Below are 17121 nucleotides of genomic sequence, written 5' to 3' on the forward strand. Positions count from 1 at the left end.
TGTACATGACGTCTAATTCCTGTATGTTTTAGTGGCCGGTTGAAAAAGGATGATGAGTCCTTGACTATTTACAATGTCAATCCAGATGATGGAGGAACCTACACATGCACAGCCAAAACTGAGATAGACGAGGACACTGCCTCAGCTCGCCTTACTGTTACAGGTACACACACTTTCACACACACACCTCACAATAGATGTAGATGTACAATAGATGTGTCTTTATGGACCCTTGCCATGTTGCTAATTGCTTCAAACTGACTTGATAATAGATACTAAGCGGATATGGGCATGTCAAATAGTACATGAACCATATCCAAACACTCCCTAAACACTGTTTATTTACATGTGCAGCTACTAGATCGATTCCACTTTAAATTAACACCAAAAATACACTACCTTTTACAAAACATAGCATGTTTTTTTAAATTCTTTGCTTGAATAGTGTATTTCTGTGCTTTCTTTTATAACTACTGTATAGTGTTTGTCTCTTATTACACTTATCTACTAATAGTCAAACTAACCCTTGACCTCTGACCTTTGACCTTTACCTCGTAGAGAATGACAGCTCGTCTGCTTCAAATCGTAGTGCCTCTGCAGGTAACATATCTAGGATGGTTCTTTCTAATGTTCATTTAAAGCCTCTAACAGACAGTCTCTATTCTCTATATTGTGTTCCTATTGCGAACTTCTGAGAATTATTAGCGCTTTAAGTTAATGTGGTTGTTTTGTTCTCCACAGGTCGACCCGACCCACCTCAGGATCTGGAACTCTCGGACCCTTCAGCACGCAGTGTCAGACTCACCTGGGTGCCCGGAAATGAAAACAACAGTCCTGTTACACGTAAGTAAAGAACCCAAGAAAAGGAAAAATCCAAGTTTTCCTAAGTAAAGAACTTAGGCCCAATTCTATTTTTGAACCCCTAATTTTGAAGCCCTCACACTCTGTTTCAAGGGCCAAGGGGAAGGGGAATGCCCTTCAAAATTTACCCCTAAGAAATGGGACACCACTACAATACATGCACACGTCATCATATGTCATCGCGATCTATTGCTTCATATGAGATTGACGATGGTGACTACTGTAGCTATTCCAGTTGCTTTATTTTTTGGTATTTATCTTTTGGAAATTAGTGAAGACAGTGCTATCATAATATCATAGTGATAAAATGTGGTAATAAGATGTACTGTACTGTGCATTTACACCCTGGCCATATTCATCTTTGTAAACACACAAAGACAACATTAACATTATACCAGACACTGTAAAAAGGTCATTCCCAGCCACTAGACTTTTCTGACCGGGTATTCGAGTGTCATGCGGTTATGAATATAGTAAAACATGTGCTTCTTTTTTGTAAAAATTTGTAATAATGACAAAAAATACCAATCTGTACATCTCCTTACTGCCATGTGCAGCCATGCTGCCATTGTAGGTGGTGCATTATGGAAAGTTTTCGCACCCCTTGGTTTCGAGTGTGGTCCTGAAAAATCTTTTTTCAAAGGCTATCTAGTTATTGGTTACATTTTCGCAGGAAGTGCCAATTTGTTATTTTAAACATATTTGCTTCATTCATGGTATGCAAAATTTTTCTGATTAGTAAAATTTAATTAACTTGATTCTTTTTTACAATGATTTAAGGCAGTCATTTAAAGTTTGATATACTATGACTAAAAATGTAAAAATCAATATTTACAATATTTATTCCTTACATTCATATTATTTTTAAATGATCAGGTATGATAACCAGGGTGTCTGGCAGGGTCTTAAAAAGTCTTGCATTGTCTTGAATTAAAAAAAAAAAAAACTGATGCCCTTTAAAAAAGAGGATGCCCTTCCAGCTGCAATCTATCACTGGGAAACATCCATACACACTCATTCACACACATACACTATGGACAATTTAGCTTACCCAATTCACCTGTATCACATGTTTTTGGACTTGTGGGGGAAACCGGTGCACCCGAGGAAACCCACACGAACGCGGGGAGAACTTGCAAACTCCACACAAAAACGCTAACTGACCCAGCCAAGGCTAAACCAGCGAAGCCTGACTCTTCTTGCTGTGAGGCGACAGCACTACCTACTGCACCACCGCCTCGCTGGATTGGAATTTTAATATTTGTTTATTTAAGTTTAGAAGTATAGCAGGGAAACATGTTTTTCTACACCAGTGCAATCATGTGGAACAAATTACCAAAACCAATCAAGGAAATAAAAGACTTAAGGCGTTCAAAAAAGTGATCAAAAGATGGTTGCTTGATGATGACAGTTAGTTTGCAGGGTGGATGATAATGATTTTTATATTTTATTTTAATTTTTGTTTTAAAACGTGGAGGTACATTTTGTTTTATGCATTAACTGTACTTTGCAGCCATACTTTGTTTATTAACAGCGAGGACCACAATGGAAACAAGCCCAGGGCTGTATTGTGTTTTTATCCTCGACAATTTTGTCAAAATGTATGGGATACTTGTCTTTTATACAGCTTGTTTAAAATCTGTCAAATAAAATTAAATTAAATCACAAAAGAAACGTTATGTTGAAAAAAATGTCTCATTGTTTAAAAATGTATGGCTAAGAAATACTTTTTTTTTTTTGATAGAGCAAGTAAAGATCTTCTCACTTTTCCATTATAAAAATCCTTGTATAAGCCTGGTGAAATCTGCAGAAACCCTGTATAATCCTCACTGTCTTTTCCCCTGCACTACTGCAGATTTCCTAGTCCAGTTTGAAGAGGACAGGTGGGAGCCAGGGAAGTGGCAGAACCTGTCAATTTATGATTGGAACCTAAACTCAGTTAACCTTCAGCTATCACCATTCGTTAACTACCAGTTCAGAGTGATTGCGATCAATGCTGTGGGTCAGAGTCAACCCAGCCACCCCTCTGCACGTTATCAGACCAGCGGAGCCCGTAAGACATTGCTTATATTGTGTATATTGACTAGTATTAGTAGTCAAAATTACCAGTTGAGACATTTACTAATATAAATTTATCTGATTTAGCTCCTGATGTTGTACCAAGTGGACTTAAAGGTTGGGGAAGCAAAAAAAACAACATGGAGATCACATGGCAGGTAAAGTGAATGGCCAATTTTAAGAAGAGAAAGGAGATAGATGTGACTTTCATTGACTTAATTTACCGTTACATGTCACAGGCCATGCAGAACACAGAGAGGAATGGGCCAAACCTGCGATATGTGCTCTCCTGGAGAAGAAAAGACACAGAAGAAGAGTGGAATAACATCACCACAGCCAAAACAAAACACGTTGTCCATAATACAGACACCTACGTTCCTTATGAGATCAAAATACAGGCTGTTAATGACTTTGGACATGGCCCAGAGTCAAACATGGTCATCGGTTATTCTGGGGAAGACAGTAAGTACTATCATGTCATCTTTAATGACACTTGAGGCCCAAATATACTTAAAGAACACACCAGGGAAAGGCTTTACAAAAAACAAGTAGACATCTAATTGTTAGCGCTGTTTTTACGCTTTGTAAATAAACATGATGTGACTTAGCTGGAGTGTGGAATTGTAGAGATATCCACATTTCTATATCAGATGCTTTCTTAACTGCTGTTTTCTCACAGCTCAGACATTTTACCTCTAAACAATGAAAAAGAGCTTGGCTGGGAGTAAATTGGGACCTGCTTTGTCATTCACAGATATTGGTGTGTTTTTGCTGCTTCATTTGCTACTACTAATATTTTTCCCCATCAGAACCATCCGCTGCACCAACAGATCTTAGGGTGTCAAAGATCAACAGTACCAAAGTCAATATTCACTGGGAGCCTGTGGAGCAGAGCAGTGTGAATGGAGAATTTAAAGAATACAAGGTGAGTGATCTTATATCTGCCAGACACAAAAACAGATAGAAACATCTCGTTCACCAACCATGCATTAATACGCATTATGTATGTGCAAATGTGTTCTTGCAGATATTCACATAATGTACCTTCTTATTATATTGCACTATGTCTATTAAAATTGCTAGGATTGCTAATTGATATCTCTTTTCATCATATTCTCAGTTGTACTACTGGCGGGAGGCCAGCCTCATAAAGGGCCTGAAAGTAAATAAGACAAAGTTGCATAAGGGATTCTTTACCACAGCAGAACATCCCTCTGGCATCCTGACAGAGCTCTATCCATACAGCAAATATAAGATGTATATGGTGGTTGCTAACCGAGAACATGAAGGGCCGCAAAGCAATACTGTGGAGTTTTACACCAAGGAGGGAGGTATGGTGTAATGGTGTAAAATGATGAGTTATTAAATATGTGCTGTTTGTAACAAAAAGCAAAATATGAATAGTTGTTATGATCTTTTCACAGAGCCAGGGGCTCCAAAATACTTTAGGATTCTAAGGCACACGGACGTGGTTCACCTGAAGTGGGACAAACCACTGGAGCCAAACGGTGTCCTGATTGGATACACACTCCAGTACCACACAGGTAAGCTCACCTTCCCAAATACACTCAGAAAGCAAGAACATGATGAAAAAAATTATAATAATGCTATATGCACTCAGAATACTTAAGCAAACGATTAGAAACATGTTACATGAACTCAAAGTATGCTTACAAATGATTAGAAACAATACATGTACTCAAAACCTTCTAGAAAATTATTATTAGCATGTTATGTGCACTCAGAACATGCTAGTAAACAGTTATAAACATACTATGTGTATTTAGTAATGTTGTAGCTACATGTTAATAACATCCTTGTAAGGGAGTGGAAACATGCTGTGTGCACTCAGAACACATTAGCAAACATTAAGAAACATGCTAGCAAATTGCAAATTATTATTAGCATGTTAAGTGCACTCAGAACATGCTAGTGAACAGTTATAAAGATGTTATGTGTATTTAGAACATGCTAGCAAACAGATGTAGAAATGTAGCTATGTTAATAACATCATTGTAAGGGACTAGAAACATGCAGTGTGCACTCAGAACACGTTAGCAAACATTAAGAAACATGCTAAATTTACTCAGAACACCTAAACAAATCATTATAAACATACTACGTGCACTCAGAACTTGCTAGTAAATTATTATTAGCATGTTATGTGCACTCAGAACATGCTAGTTAACAATTTTAAAGATGATTAAAGATGATTTTAATATTGTTTCTCAATATGCGTTCTTCATTGGTCTTGCGTCCTCGTGTCCTCGTGTAACGTCATCATCAGCTGCCAAAGCTCAGTTCCAATACTCAAGACGCAAGTACGGAGGATGCGTGAAAGTTCCCGGATGTGTTCTTGATATGGAGGACGCACCGATGCAGACTTGAGCATAGAACTCATGCTAGAAGTCCCAGAAGTCATTGCGACTAGAGATGGGAAGCACAGCATTTCCTTTAGATTTTTTATATAAGTTCAGAGATATCACTTATTTACCTCAGTCAGGAGTTTCCCTAAATGAAACGGTAAAAGTAAACATTACCATAGACATCTTAATAAAGGAATAAACACATTAAGGATGTTTGTTTGCTGAAATTCGTATTGAAATCTGTTTTTATTTATATTGTACAATGTATATTTGTAAAGTCTTTATGCATAGTATATATATTGAAAAGGGGAAAAACAATAAGTCGTTGTTTGAATGCTGTCATGTTTAAATTATTAACCATTAAAAAACATGTGAAGGTCACGTGACCATCAGGAAGAACGCAGCATCACACCTGGCAAGACCTGTCTTCACAAGAGCACAAGTCTGTTCTCTGCGTTCTTGGAATTGAGAAACAGCTGATATGTGTATTTGGAACATGCTTTCAAACAGATGTAGACATGTTGTAGCCACATGTTAATAACACCCTTGTAAGAGAGTAGAAACATGCTGTGTGCACTAAGAACACATTAGCAAAACTTAAGAAACATGCTACATTTACTCAGAACACCCAAACAAACCATTCTAAACATGTATGCACTCAGAACATGCTAGCAATCTATTCGAAAAATGCTACATACATTTAGCATTTACGACATGTTAGCAAATGGTTAGAAATATGCTACATACACTAGCAAACTATTAGAACAGTTAAGCTGAGAGTTTTGCATACTCTTATTCTCTTATTTTCATATTTTCTTTCAAACAGTTAATTTTCTGTTACTATTCTTGTCCACAAAAGAACACGTCTTCATTTTGTTGTGTTTTTGCTCTTCCAGTGAACGGGACACAGGCGGGAGAGAGGAAAGTCCAGAGTTTCCCACCCAATGTGACGGAGTACGTCATGAATCTGCCTCACCGCTTCACTCGCTTCAAGTTCTTCCTAGCAGCCCGTACGCAGGTCGGAGCAGGAGAAGTGTACGCTGTCGAGTCTCCACACTTCACCAATGAAGGTTAGCAAGCAGGTCTTTTGTCTCCTGTGAGTTGTTATAGTGAATCTGAGAGCAGAATCATTGCGTGTTCCTGTCTGTGCTCCACCCTGTCAATCTCTCTCCTTCTAATAATACTTGTCCGTCTCATTCACACTGTTGTTTCCTGATGCTCTGTGGTGTCTTTAACTCTCTTAACTGCTGGATTTCTTCTTTGTCTTCTCTGACTTGCCTGTCTGCCCTCTTCTCCTCCTGTCTTTCCTGTGGTGTTGACTGAAGGCACCCCAGATACTGACTCTACAGTTGTAGGTAATGGGGGAATGAATGGACTGCCGGGCTGCCCGTCTGTCTCTGCTTCTGCCTTACTGTCAGCCTCTTTTGTCCAATTCTGGATGTTTGTTTTCGAAATACTTAAGAGTGCAGCTGAGTATGTAAACTTACTACTGCACTTTGGATTTCTAGCCAAGCTCAGGTAGACCAAATACTATACTCACGTAAACAGATTTTAATTAACGATAAAATTAACATTTTAATTAAAGGAGAAGTGTGTAAGTTGACCAAAAGCCACCTGTTTTATTGAATAGCCTGTGTATGGAAAATATTTGCAAAATCAGTTACAAGCAGATTTTATTATTTCATTTATTTTTCTACCAATTGTGCCATCATAATTTAGAAGTAATTAATCATACATTTCTTACAGTTTATTTTACACATTTTCTATCTCAAAAAAAAATATCCAAGCAGGCACAGGACATTATCATGACATCAGATTTCAACGTACCCCAGCATTGTGGGAAAATGGTAATGAAAACTGACGTCAGAACACAGCGTCAGGCCGACGTCAATGTCCAACGTCCAACCTAAAAACAACTAAATATCAATGTCTAATGATGTTATTATGACGTCTGATTCCAACATACTCCAACGTCATAAGGATATAGCATTAAGTTTGGAAATGAAAATTGATGTCAGAACACAGCACCAGGGCGACATCAAAGTCCAACGCCCAACCTAAAAACAACCAAACATCAATGTCTAGTGATGTTATCATGATGTTAGATTCCAACATACCCCAATGTCTTGGGAACATTAAATTAAGTTTGGAAGAGAAAATTGATGTCACAACACAGCATCAGGCCGACGTCAATGTCCAGCGTCGAAGAAAATTGTTATGTTTGCTTGGGTTTCCTCTGGGTGCTCTGTTTTTCCCCAAGTCCAAAGACATGTACTATAGGTGAATTGGGTAAACTAAATTGTTTTAAGTGTATCTGTTTATGTTCAGGTCTTCCAGGTGGCCTGAAGAAGGGTTGAGCGTTGGGCTAACAATTCACCTCGTAAAAATAAATATTACAAAACACCAACATGGTGTGGCTAAATATCAACTCCGATATTAATGACCCTGGCAGTAGGTAAATAGTAGTATAAGTAGTAATAGTAATAGTAGTAGAAGTTGTAGTAGTAGTAGTAGTAATATAAGAATTTGGGATCATTGTCTCCAATTCATGATTTGCACACTTCACCTTTAAATCTTCTTATTTTCTCTGATGAAAAACCATGCTCAGCTGCACTGTGTCTAATGCCTGTCCCTCTCCGTCTGGTTGTCTGTCTGCTCTCATCCATATATCACTGTGTGCTTTCAGGGATGGGCTTACACTTCCGCACTTTTGTGAAGTCACTGAATCTGCTCTCAGTCTAGATGATTACAGTTTGATCTCTTTATGATGCTACTATGATGATATTGTACCTTAAGCGACACACAAATAAGTTTATATGCGATTCCGATGCAATGTGATTCATTCAATTGACCCGTAATCCCTGATGGCACCTCGCTACTTCAGCCCTGACATCACTTCCTACCACATGCCTTGCTTGGCATATCCCAGCATGCTCTTCTCATCATTTTGGGTTGACATCAGTCTAGGTTGAAATCTAGCCAGAATGAAACGGTGTGGTTCTGGTTTGGGAAACAGAGACCTCTAGGGGCAATGCTTGGATACTGTAGTTTGTATTAAAAAAAAATAATTCACCCAAAAATGAAAATGTACTCACTATTTACTAACCCACAAATGGTTATAAACATTTATGAGCTCACTCATAAAAGAAAAGAAAAAGACAGAAGAAGACAAAAAAATAATTAAAATAAATAAATTACAATAAAATAAATATAAATAAATAAAATAATAAAATTAAAATTAACCTGTGACCATTGACGTCTATAGTAGGGAAAACACTACTACACTAAAATGCTGGATTTCATACATTTGATTTGTGTTGAGCAGTGATGGGAATAACAACGCTGTAAATAAATGGTGTTACTGAACAATGGTGATGCTTTTTTCAGTAACGAGTAATTAATTGTAAATTACTGTTTCCCCGTTACAACGCCATTACCGTTACTGACAGTAAAATGTGCGTAATTACAATTGAGAACACTAAAGCTGTTTGAAGCACACAGCAACCACCTGGAGTCAGAACAATGGCAAATCCAACAAGTTCAAAGGTATCGCTTCCTAACTGGAAACATTAGCACCACTTTTCCCTTGTTGAGGTGAAAGACAAGAATATTTATGTATTGTGCAACCTATGCCCATGAAAAAAGAGTCTCTCTGCATCGATGAAAAGTTATTCTAATCTAATGAAACACCTCATACGCCGCATCCTCCCACAAATTAGTGGCTATGCAGGTGATACTGTGAGATGTGCTACCAAAAAGGAGATGAAGCCATGACGTCAAAGCAAATAAAACTTAATTTTTCTCTACCGCAAACACTTATTACTCAGACAGAATCAAACAAAATAATATCTAGATATATACTGTAGTTGAGGACATGCTGCCGTTGTCTTTCACATTGTTCCACAACAACATTGAAATAGTGTAGATTAGTGTAGAATGTTTTTTATTTTAGAGTCATTCGATTTTTTTTTATGTAACGCGATAGTTACTTTTCCTGGTAATAAGTTACTTTTATAATCATGCAACTCGGTTATTAACTAATTGTGTCACTAATTGTGAGAAATAACTATATTTACTCTTTTAAATAATTGTGCCCAACACTGATGTTGAGACAACATGAAGGAATAAAGTTAACATATTGGTTTTTACAAATGTAAGGGGATTAAAAATAAAAAATTAAGTTGTCCTCAAAAAACTCAAGAATTGTTTTAGCCTAATTTAAATAAGTAACAGCAAACACATTTTTTCAGTGTAAGTCAATGCTTACTTTCTTCAAAATATCTCTGTTTGCTTTCAACAGAATAAAAATAAACTCAAAGCTTTGGAAGAAGAGAAGGGAAAGTAGTCGGTGCCAATAGCCTATAGTGGTTAAGTTCGCCGACATATAGCGCCATGGTGCTCACAGCGATCTGAGTTTGATTCCTGGCTCGAGGTTCTTTGCCGACCCTTCCCCTCTCTCTGCTCCCAACTATTTCCTGTCAATTTTCTGCACTATTCTATCCATTAAAGGTTAAAAAAATTATTTTAAAAAAAAGTGAAGGGAAAGTAAATGACAGATCATTTTTGGGTGAACTGTGCCTTTAAGGGAAGGAATCATGTTCAGGTTAGGCAAGGTAAATAGTAAAGAATTAATAAAATTAAAAAGTATTGTTAGTTTTGTGAAGAGAATGCTATTACAGAAGCAAATGGCTATGGCAAACAACTGGTCACATTTAATTTCGAACTTTATATTTGTTGAATTGAAGTTACATTGCATCTACATGCCAACTAATTCTCATTAGATCATAAGTAGACTGTTAGGTTGGGGTTAGGGTTAGGGATAGTGTAAGTTGACATACACTTGCAAAGTTTCCTATAGTCAGTTAAATGTCTGTTTAGCAGCAGTATTCACAGATATTAAGTAGACAGTCTACTAAAACTCAAATGGACCATCAAAACAAAGTGTTACCAAACTATTAAGCAGTTGTTTGTGTGATTGACACCAATTTCTCCAAATGACTTTATTACTGTATAAATGGTTAAACTGTTGTCTAGTTAAAAGGTTTGGGTAATAATACATTTCAGTTACTCTGGTGGAAATAGATAGCAAATTATTATTATTATATATTGATTGACTCATGGTTTGTTATAAAATGACGATATTTGATTATCTGGAGTCTGAGGGTTTCAAAAACTCTAAATACTGAGAAAATCATCTTTAAAGTTGTTTAAATTAAGTTTTTATCATCGCATATTATACTGTACCCAATCAAAAATGAAGTTTTGACACTGTGGAGCATTTACAAAATGTCTTGATTTAAGATGATCTTTACTTAATAGTATAGTAATTTTTGACATGAAATAATGATCCATAATTTTGATTTATACAATGTAATTTGGGGCTATTCCAAACATCTACCCATGCAAGTCTGATTTTGTGGTTCAGGGTCATGTTTGTTGTGGATTTTACTTGCTGAATTAAGTAAGCCATTATTACTTCCTCTGAATGAATGCAAATTATACAAAATTATGAAAAAATACTTGAAAGTATCAAATCTGTCATTGTTTTCATAGTTAATTAATATTGTGAACATGCAAGAGCTGGCTTACAAATTGGCAGTACTTTTTTCTTTTCAGTCATGCAAACTGCACTGTGCAAGCTTACAACACATATGTAATTCAGTTTTTTATGCATGTAGTCACCTCTTATTAATAGAGGTATTCTTTTTGGATAAGGATTCATCCATAGCAAAGTGGATTAGTACAGTAATTATGGGTTATTTTCTAGCGTGTTCCTACTGATTGATGTTTACGTGTTGCTTTAACAAGGATAAAAGCCAGGTGTCAAGCAATGATACATGGAAGTCAGATTAGATTAGGAAAAGCTGCAGAAAGTGAGTGTTGTGCTGCTGAATTATTCAAAAGAAATCAGCTCACCAGAAAATACAGCTTTTGCAATGCACGCCGCCGCTTCTGCTTGTGCCACCTTCATTTCTTTTATTATTTTGTGTCAGTCTTATGGAGAAATACAGGTAAGATTGCACTGAATTGTTGGCTTATTGGCTGTGTTGATCTGAAACCACATCACTGCGCTAAAGATTCACATCCATAGCATGTCTTGGTCTGGCAAAATGTTCTGTCACCAAGCGTAAACAGTCTCATCCTTGCCGATATACTGGAGTATGAATTGCTTTCACTTTTTAGTTTGGAAACTGCTTATGGGTCAAATACGACAAGGGATTTTCAAGCATCAAAACTATTAAATATGTTTTAGTTGAATGTGTTTAAATATGTTTTAGTGGATTGTGTCCTGTCAAAGTTTATTTTCTTCTGAGTAAAGAAAAACTGCAGTTTTACCATTACAAGAGAAGACTTTATGTAAAATATCATATAGTGTGACGAATATTTAGAAACCTAAAAATATAGGCATATTTAGAACAAGAATCATTTTAAGATAAATAATTTTATTAATTGGCATTTTAAATCTTTATTATGTGTCAATATTTTTCAAAGAACACATTTTTATACACACAAAAAAATACACAATTTATTATGATCACTTATTATTTAATATATTTCAATAGGTGCAGGCCGGAAAAACTATGTTGTTTCATGTTTACATGAATATGTTTTTACACTAAATGATTATTAAAATGATCAAATAACTGATTAAAAATTATTTCACATTTCTTTATTACAAATGTTATTAATACAAAACAAATTGTTGCAGAAACCAAAATAGAACACATGTACCCCAGTATAATATTGCTGATACATCCTCGTATGTCAATAAAGATTACCCCATTATCTGATAATATCTTTTTATTGATTTATCTTACTATTTTATTTATTTTTATTTATTTATTTATTTATTTTTATTCAACAGAGTTTCAGAAAAACTGTATATGCGATGTCATTGGATTTATTAAGACAGTTCATATATAATAAAAAAAATAATACATAATAGTAATAATAATAAATATATTTATAAGGCCCAATAACAGTCATTATGTTGACATTTATTTACCTCCACTGTAAAAAATGCAGGATTCCACGTAATTTTTAAATGGTGTCCAAACACAAGTCGATAAAGCTAACTTAACAAATTTAAGTGGATTGAACATAAAACAATTAAGTTGTGCCCAAAAAATATGCCCACTTTAAATAAATAGTTTGAACCAGCAGAACATTTTTTTTTAATGTAGAAATTTAAATGTAGAAAAAGTGAAGAAGCAGCTTTTTAATATATGTGAAAATTGATTGACTCTCTTCTGCAAGTAAATGCTGTTTATTTACATTTATAACAGTATCTTAAAAGAGTATAAAATATCCTCTATGTTCCAGTACTGACGAAGGGCTAGAAACTCCCCTGATATCATCTTTGACCCTTATAAAGTTTTCATTATTGAGTCAGTTCGTAAATTGTCCTTTGTTTCAAGGAAAATGCTTAAAAGGTGTACGATAATATCCACTGTGCTCTAATGGATTTCCAAACATTTTCTCTTTTTCTGTTGACAGCAGTGCAAGTTTATTGTTTGTTATGTTTAAGGAGATATTCATGATTTCATATTTTTACTTGTTTCAAAATGCCAAGAGATCTGAGAATACTGTAGCATTTTGCAATTTAGTTCATGTGAGAATTGCATTAACTCAGTGGATTGTAGTGACCCTATTTTTCCCCTTGGTGGTGCACAACAATCAATTTTTGCATACCCTCCACACAACCTCTGCAGTTTTCCTCTAAGACATGGCATTCACGCTCACAAATATCACAAAGAAAGTTGTTGCACCTTTTCAGGAGATATTTTAGAAAAGCAATACAAGCTAAAACTATGCGGAAAAATACAAATGTAATTTCTGGTATTTAGATATGCATTAATACTGCACTGCATCTTGTTATTTCTATATATTCTTATCTACTTTATGCATGGTGTGTATACTACTGTTCAAAGGTTTGGTGGTAGTATGGTTTATCAGATATTTTTGGAGAAATAAAAATAATCTCCACTTGTTTTACCAATTTAGATTAAAAAACTGTAACACTGAATATTATTATAAATTGTTTAAAAAATGAAATGTATATTTTAATAATTAACATTTCTGTATAATGCAAGTCAAGATTTTTCCAGCTCATGGTCCTTTAAAAATCATTCTTACAATATTTTGATCTAATAAAATAAAAAATTTAAGAAACAACTCTTATTAACAATGTTGAAAACAGGCATCTGCTGCATAAAACATATACAAGAGTAGTTGGCGGTTCATACTGCTGTGGTGACCCCTGATGAACAGGGTGTCCGCAAGGGCTTAAAAAGACCTTAAAAGTCCTAAATTCACTGAAATATTGTTAAATAAATTTAAAGAGGTCCTAATTTTTCTCTGTTTAGGTAAAGCTAACCAGTCGGGCCGACATCCATTCAATCACCAACAATCCATCTCAATATAATCAGGGAAAGAAAACTAAAAAGAATTACTCAGTTCCTTGTGATAATAACAGAGCAATATATCCCTTTACATTATCTTCCATTCAAACATTTGTTCAACAAAACTATTTACAGAAATAAGGGGGAGTAGACATTATATTTATAAATAGGCATGAAACTTACGGTTTTAAAACAGAATGAATAGAAGTTATACCAACAAATATATATTTTTGATTGTTTATTTAATTGCAAATTAAGTCTTTATTTTATTTTGACACATTAAAGTATGTCATTAAGAACTGAAGTTTATTTATAAATTAATTTCGAGAGGATCACGTGTTTATGATTTACCACAGCCGATCTCCCATTAGCAAAACATAATTCCCCAATCATATGATTCCTAAGTTTCTATAAATAACCACAGTCTTCATTCAACATTTATCTTTGTCTGGAAGAAACCCCCATCCTCCGTCTTCTCCTCCTTTTCTCTCATAGATTTGGTGGCACGGCGGCCCAGTGGTTTGCACTGTTAGCCCCACAGCAAGAACACTGCCCGCCCTGGTCCTCGCCAGGCTGGTGTGTGTTTCTGTGTGAAGTTTGTATGTTCTCCTAGTGTCGTGTTTCCCCTGGGTTCTCCGGTTTCCTCCTACCATCCAAATATATGCACAATGCTTAACAGATCAAGTAAAACTAGCACTTTGTCTAGCTCCCTTCAATCCCAAAGTAGTTTACCTTTGCCACTTCAGCTATGGAGTTTTTGAGATCTACCTGAGCTCAAGCTTCTCTCTCACTCTCTCTCCCGGGACAGCATGCCAAACAAGCTTAGGATAAATCATCAGCTAAGTGTAAACTATTGAAATACATTTTTTATGGCAAACCAGGCCAATAGAAATAATCATTAGTGTTTAGCCCTGAATAAGTCTAAAATTTCATTCATAATGGTCTTAAAAGGGTCTTAAATTTGACATGATGAAATCTGCAGAAACCCTGAATAAAGGGATTAAGGCGAAGAAAATGAATGAATCAATGACTGTTGATCTAATAAAATTCTTAAGAAACAATTTTAATTAACAATGATGAAAACAGGCATCTACTGCATAAAACATGCCAGAGTAGTTGGCGGTTCATTCTGCTGTGGTGACTCCTGATAAATCAGGGATTTAGCTGAAGGAAAATGAATGAGTGTTGAAAACAATTATATAATATGGAAACAAATGTATCAAATGTATATAGTCCAACAGAACAGTATCTTTTTTTAACACTACAATATCTTCACTATGTCTGATGTATAAACTAGTTAATTTCCAGAAAATCATACTCACTGAACATTTGAACTGTAGTATTTTTTTTTTTTACAATTTGCAAATTGCAGTACGTAATATTAATGGCAGGTGGAATCCATTAGATGCAGTATCCCAATATTACATTCAGAACAGATTCTTCCATTAAATACATGGAAAAGGGGATTTGTGGGAATTCCATATAATTAACTCATTCTTTTTCTGTCTTTTCTCGCATCTCTTTGTGTCTCTCTTGTGCTTAACCTCTGGATCCTCTGTGTTCTTCCTCTCAGCCGTTAACTTTACAGATGGCTTGATGTTCGAAATTCCTCCTCCTCCCCTTCCCCCCTCCACTGACCCAAACCCAACAATATTCACCCCAGAACCAACTCCACCAGTCCCTACAACTGCTGCTCCAACCAAACCTACTACCACCACCACCACCACCACTACTACTACTACAACTTCTACTACTACTACAACTACCACAACTACTACAACAACCACCACTACTACAGCAGCTTCCACCACAGTTGCTCCAGTTCGGCCCGTGCCTCCCAAAACAGTGGATTGGAAAATGCTGGGTATCTGATAATGATAACAGTATTGAAAAAGCCCACAGTATAGATAATGAATAGATGAAATTAGTTTATCTTCTTATGTAGATGACATGTATTGTGTATGTTCGACTCAGCCATGATTGATGTTCACCCTGTGCCAGAACACTCGAATTACACACAATTAGTATTGACAGTTGCTTAACAAATAGCCTAGTTGCATTAAAATGGTAATCTGAAGAAAATGTTGAAATTAAAAGCACACATTTGAGCAAATATTGTTAACATTTTGTAATTTAAAGACCCCATAAAAATTTCATTGTTTTGTCATACGTTGTAATTTGACTTAATCAGTGACTTGATTCTCTGCCAACCAGAGAGACATTGAAAATAGCATGTGAAAGGCAGGTATATTTAAAAAGTATCAGGTAACATTTTACAAAAGTAATGTATTAGTTAATGTTATTTAATACATTAGTTAACACAAATTAACAATGAACAACACATCTGTTAAGCATTACTTGATTTTGTTAATGTTAATTTACTCATATTAATCAATGTTAATTTACTTATATATGTATTTCTTTGCATTAACAGTTTGATTAGTTTATTTTTACTTACACAAACACTAATGTATTTGTTAATGGATAAATAGCATGACAATTATTGCTAACAATAAGCAACACATTTATTCAGTTATACTAAATCTTTGTTAATGTAAATATACAAATAGCAATGTGCTAGTTAATACATTAGATAACATGAACAAATAATGAACAATGACTCAGCAATATACAATCTTCAAGAAAACAAGAAAAAAATTAGGTTGAGCAACTAGAAAAATTAAGTTGGGCTAACTAATAAAATTGGAGTAACTAGTCAATTAAATTGGGCTAACTATTAAAATTCAATTAGGACAACTAAAAAAAATTATTGGGCTAACTTGTAAAATTCAGTTGGAGAGACTAGAAAAATAAGTTGGGCTGACTAGTAAAACTGGAGTAATTAGAAAAATTAAGTTGAGTTGACTAGTAAAATTAAGTTGGAGCAACTTAAGAAATTGAAGTACATAGGAAAATTATGTTGGTGCAACTAGAAAAATTAAAGTACATAGGAAAATTATGTTGGTGCAACTAGAAAAATTTAGTTGGGGTACATAAAAAGCGTAAGTTAGAGGACTAAACAAATTGAGTTGGGGCAACAAGAAAAATAATTTATAAGAACAAGACAAATTAAGTTGGGGTAACTTGAACATTAAATTGAGACATCTAGAAAAAAGTTGGAGCCACTAGAAAAATTTACCTGGGCTACCTAGAAAAAAAGGTTAGGGCAATTAGAAAAAAATAAGTTGGTCTACCTAGTAAAATTAATTTGGGTCAACTAGAAAAAAATTAAGTTGAGCTAACTAATAAAATTATTAGTTTTTTTATTATTGTGATTTTTTTATCAGTACATGTGTGCACTAATTTTACTGTCCACAGTGAATTATTGTTACACAGCAAAACATAAAATACAAAATTGGACAAGCTAAATAATAACACAATAAATATTTTTTAAAAAGGTTAAATGTTCTAATGTGCATTTTGTAGAGGTACTA

At 35.0% G+C, this 17121-nt stretch overlaps 1 protein-coding gene across 50 annotated transcripts in view; it reads left to right on the plus strand.

Moving 5' to 3' along the window:
* Positions 1-17121, plus strand: part of nfasca (neurofascin homolog (chicken) a) — a 176762-nt gene that overhangs the window by 131028 nt on the left and 28613 nt on the right. For 14 of the 50 annotated variants that reach the window (XM_087271692.1, XM_087271700.1, XM_087271706.1 and 11 more), the window contains 12 exon segments: positions 33-163; positions 559-600; positions 742-843; positions 2717-2914; positions 3007-3077; positions 3159-3381; positions 3729-3844; positions 4040-4250; positions 4344-4463; positions 6182-6355; positions 6611-6640; positions 15261-15551. In XM_087271692.1, coding sequence (XP_087127818.1) covers positions 33-163; positions 559-600; positions 742-843; positions 2717-2914; positions 3007-3077; positions 3159-3381; positions 3729-3844; positions 4040-4250; positions 4344-4463; positions 6182-6355; positions 6611-6640; positions 15261-15551 — 1709 coding nt within the window. 50 annotated transcript variants of the gene reach the window in all.

This window comes from Danio rerio, chromosome 11 (assembly GCF_052040795.2).
Source record: "Danio rerio strain M-AB ecotype USA chromosome 11, GRCz13ab, whole genome shotgun sequence".
Classification (NCBI taxonomy): Eukaryota; Metazoa; Chordata; class Actinopteri; order Cypriniformes; family Danionidae; genus Danio; species Danio rerio.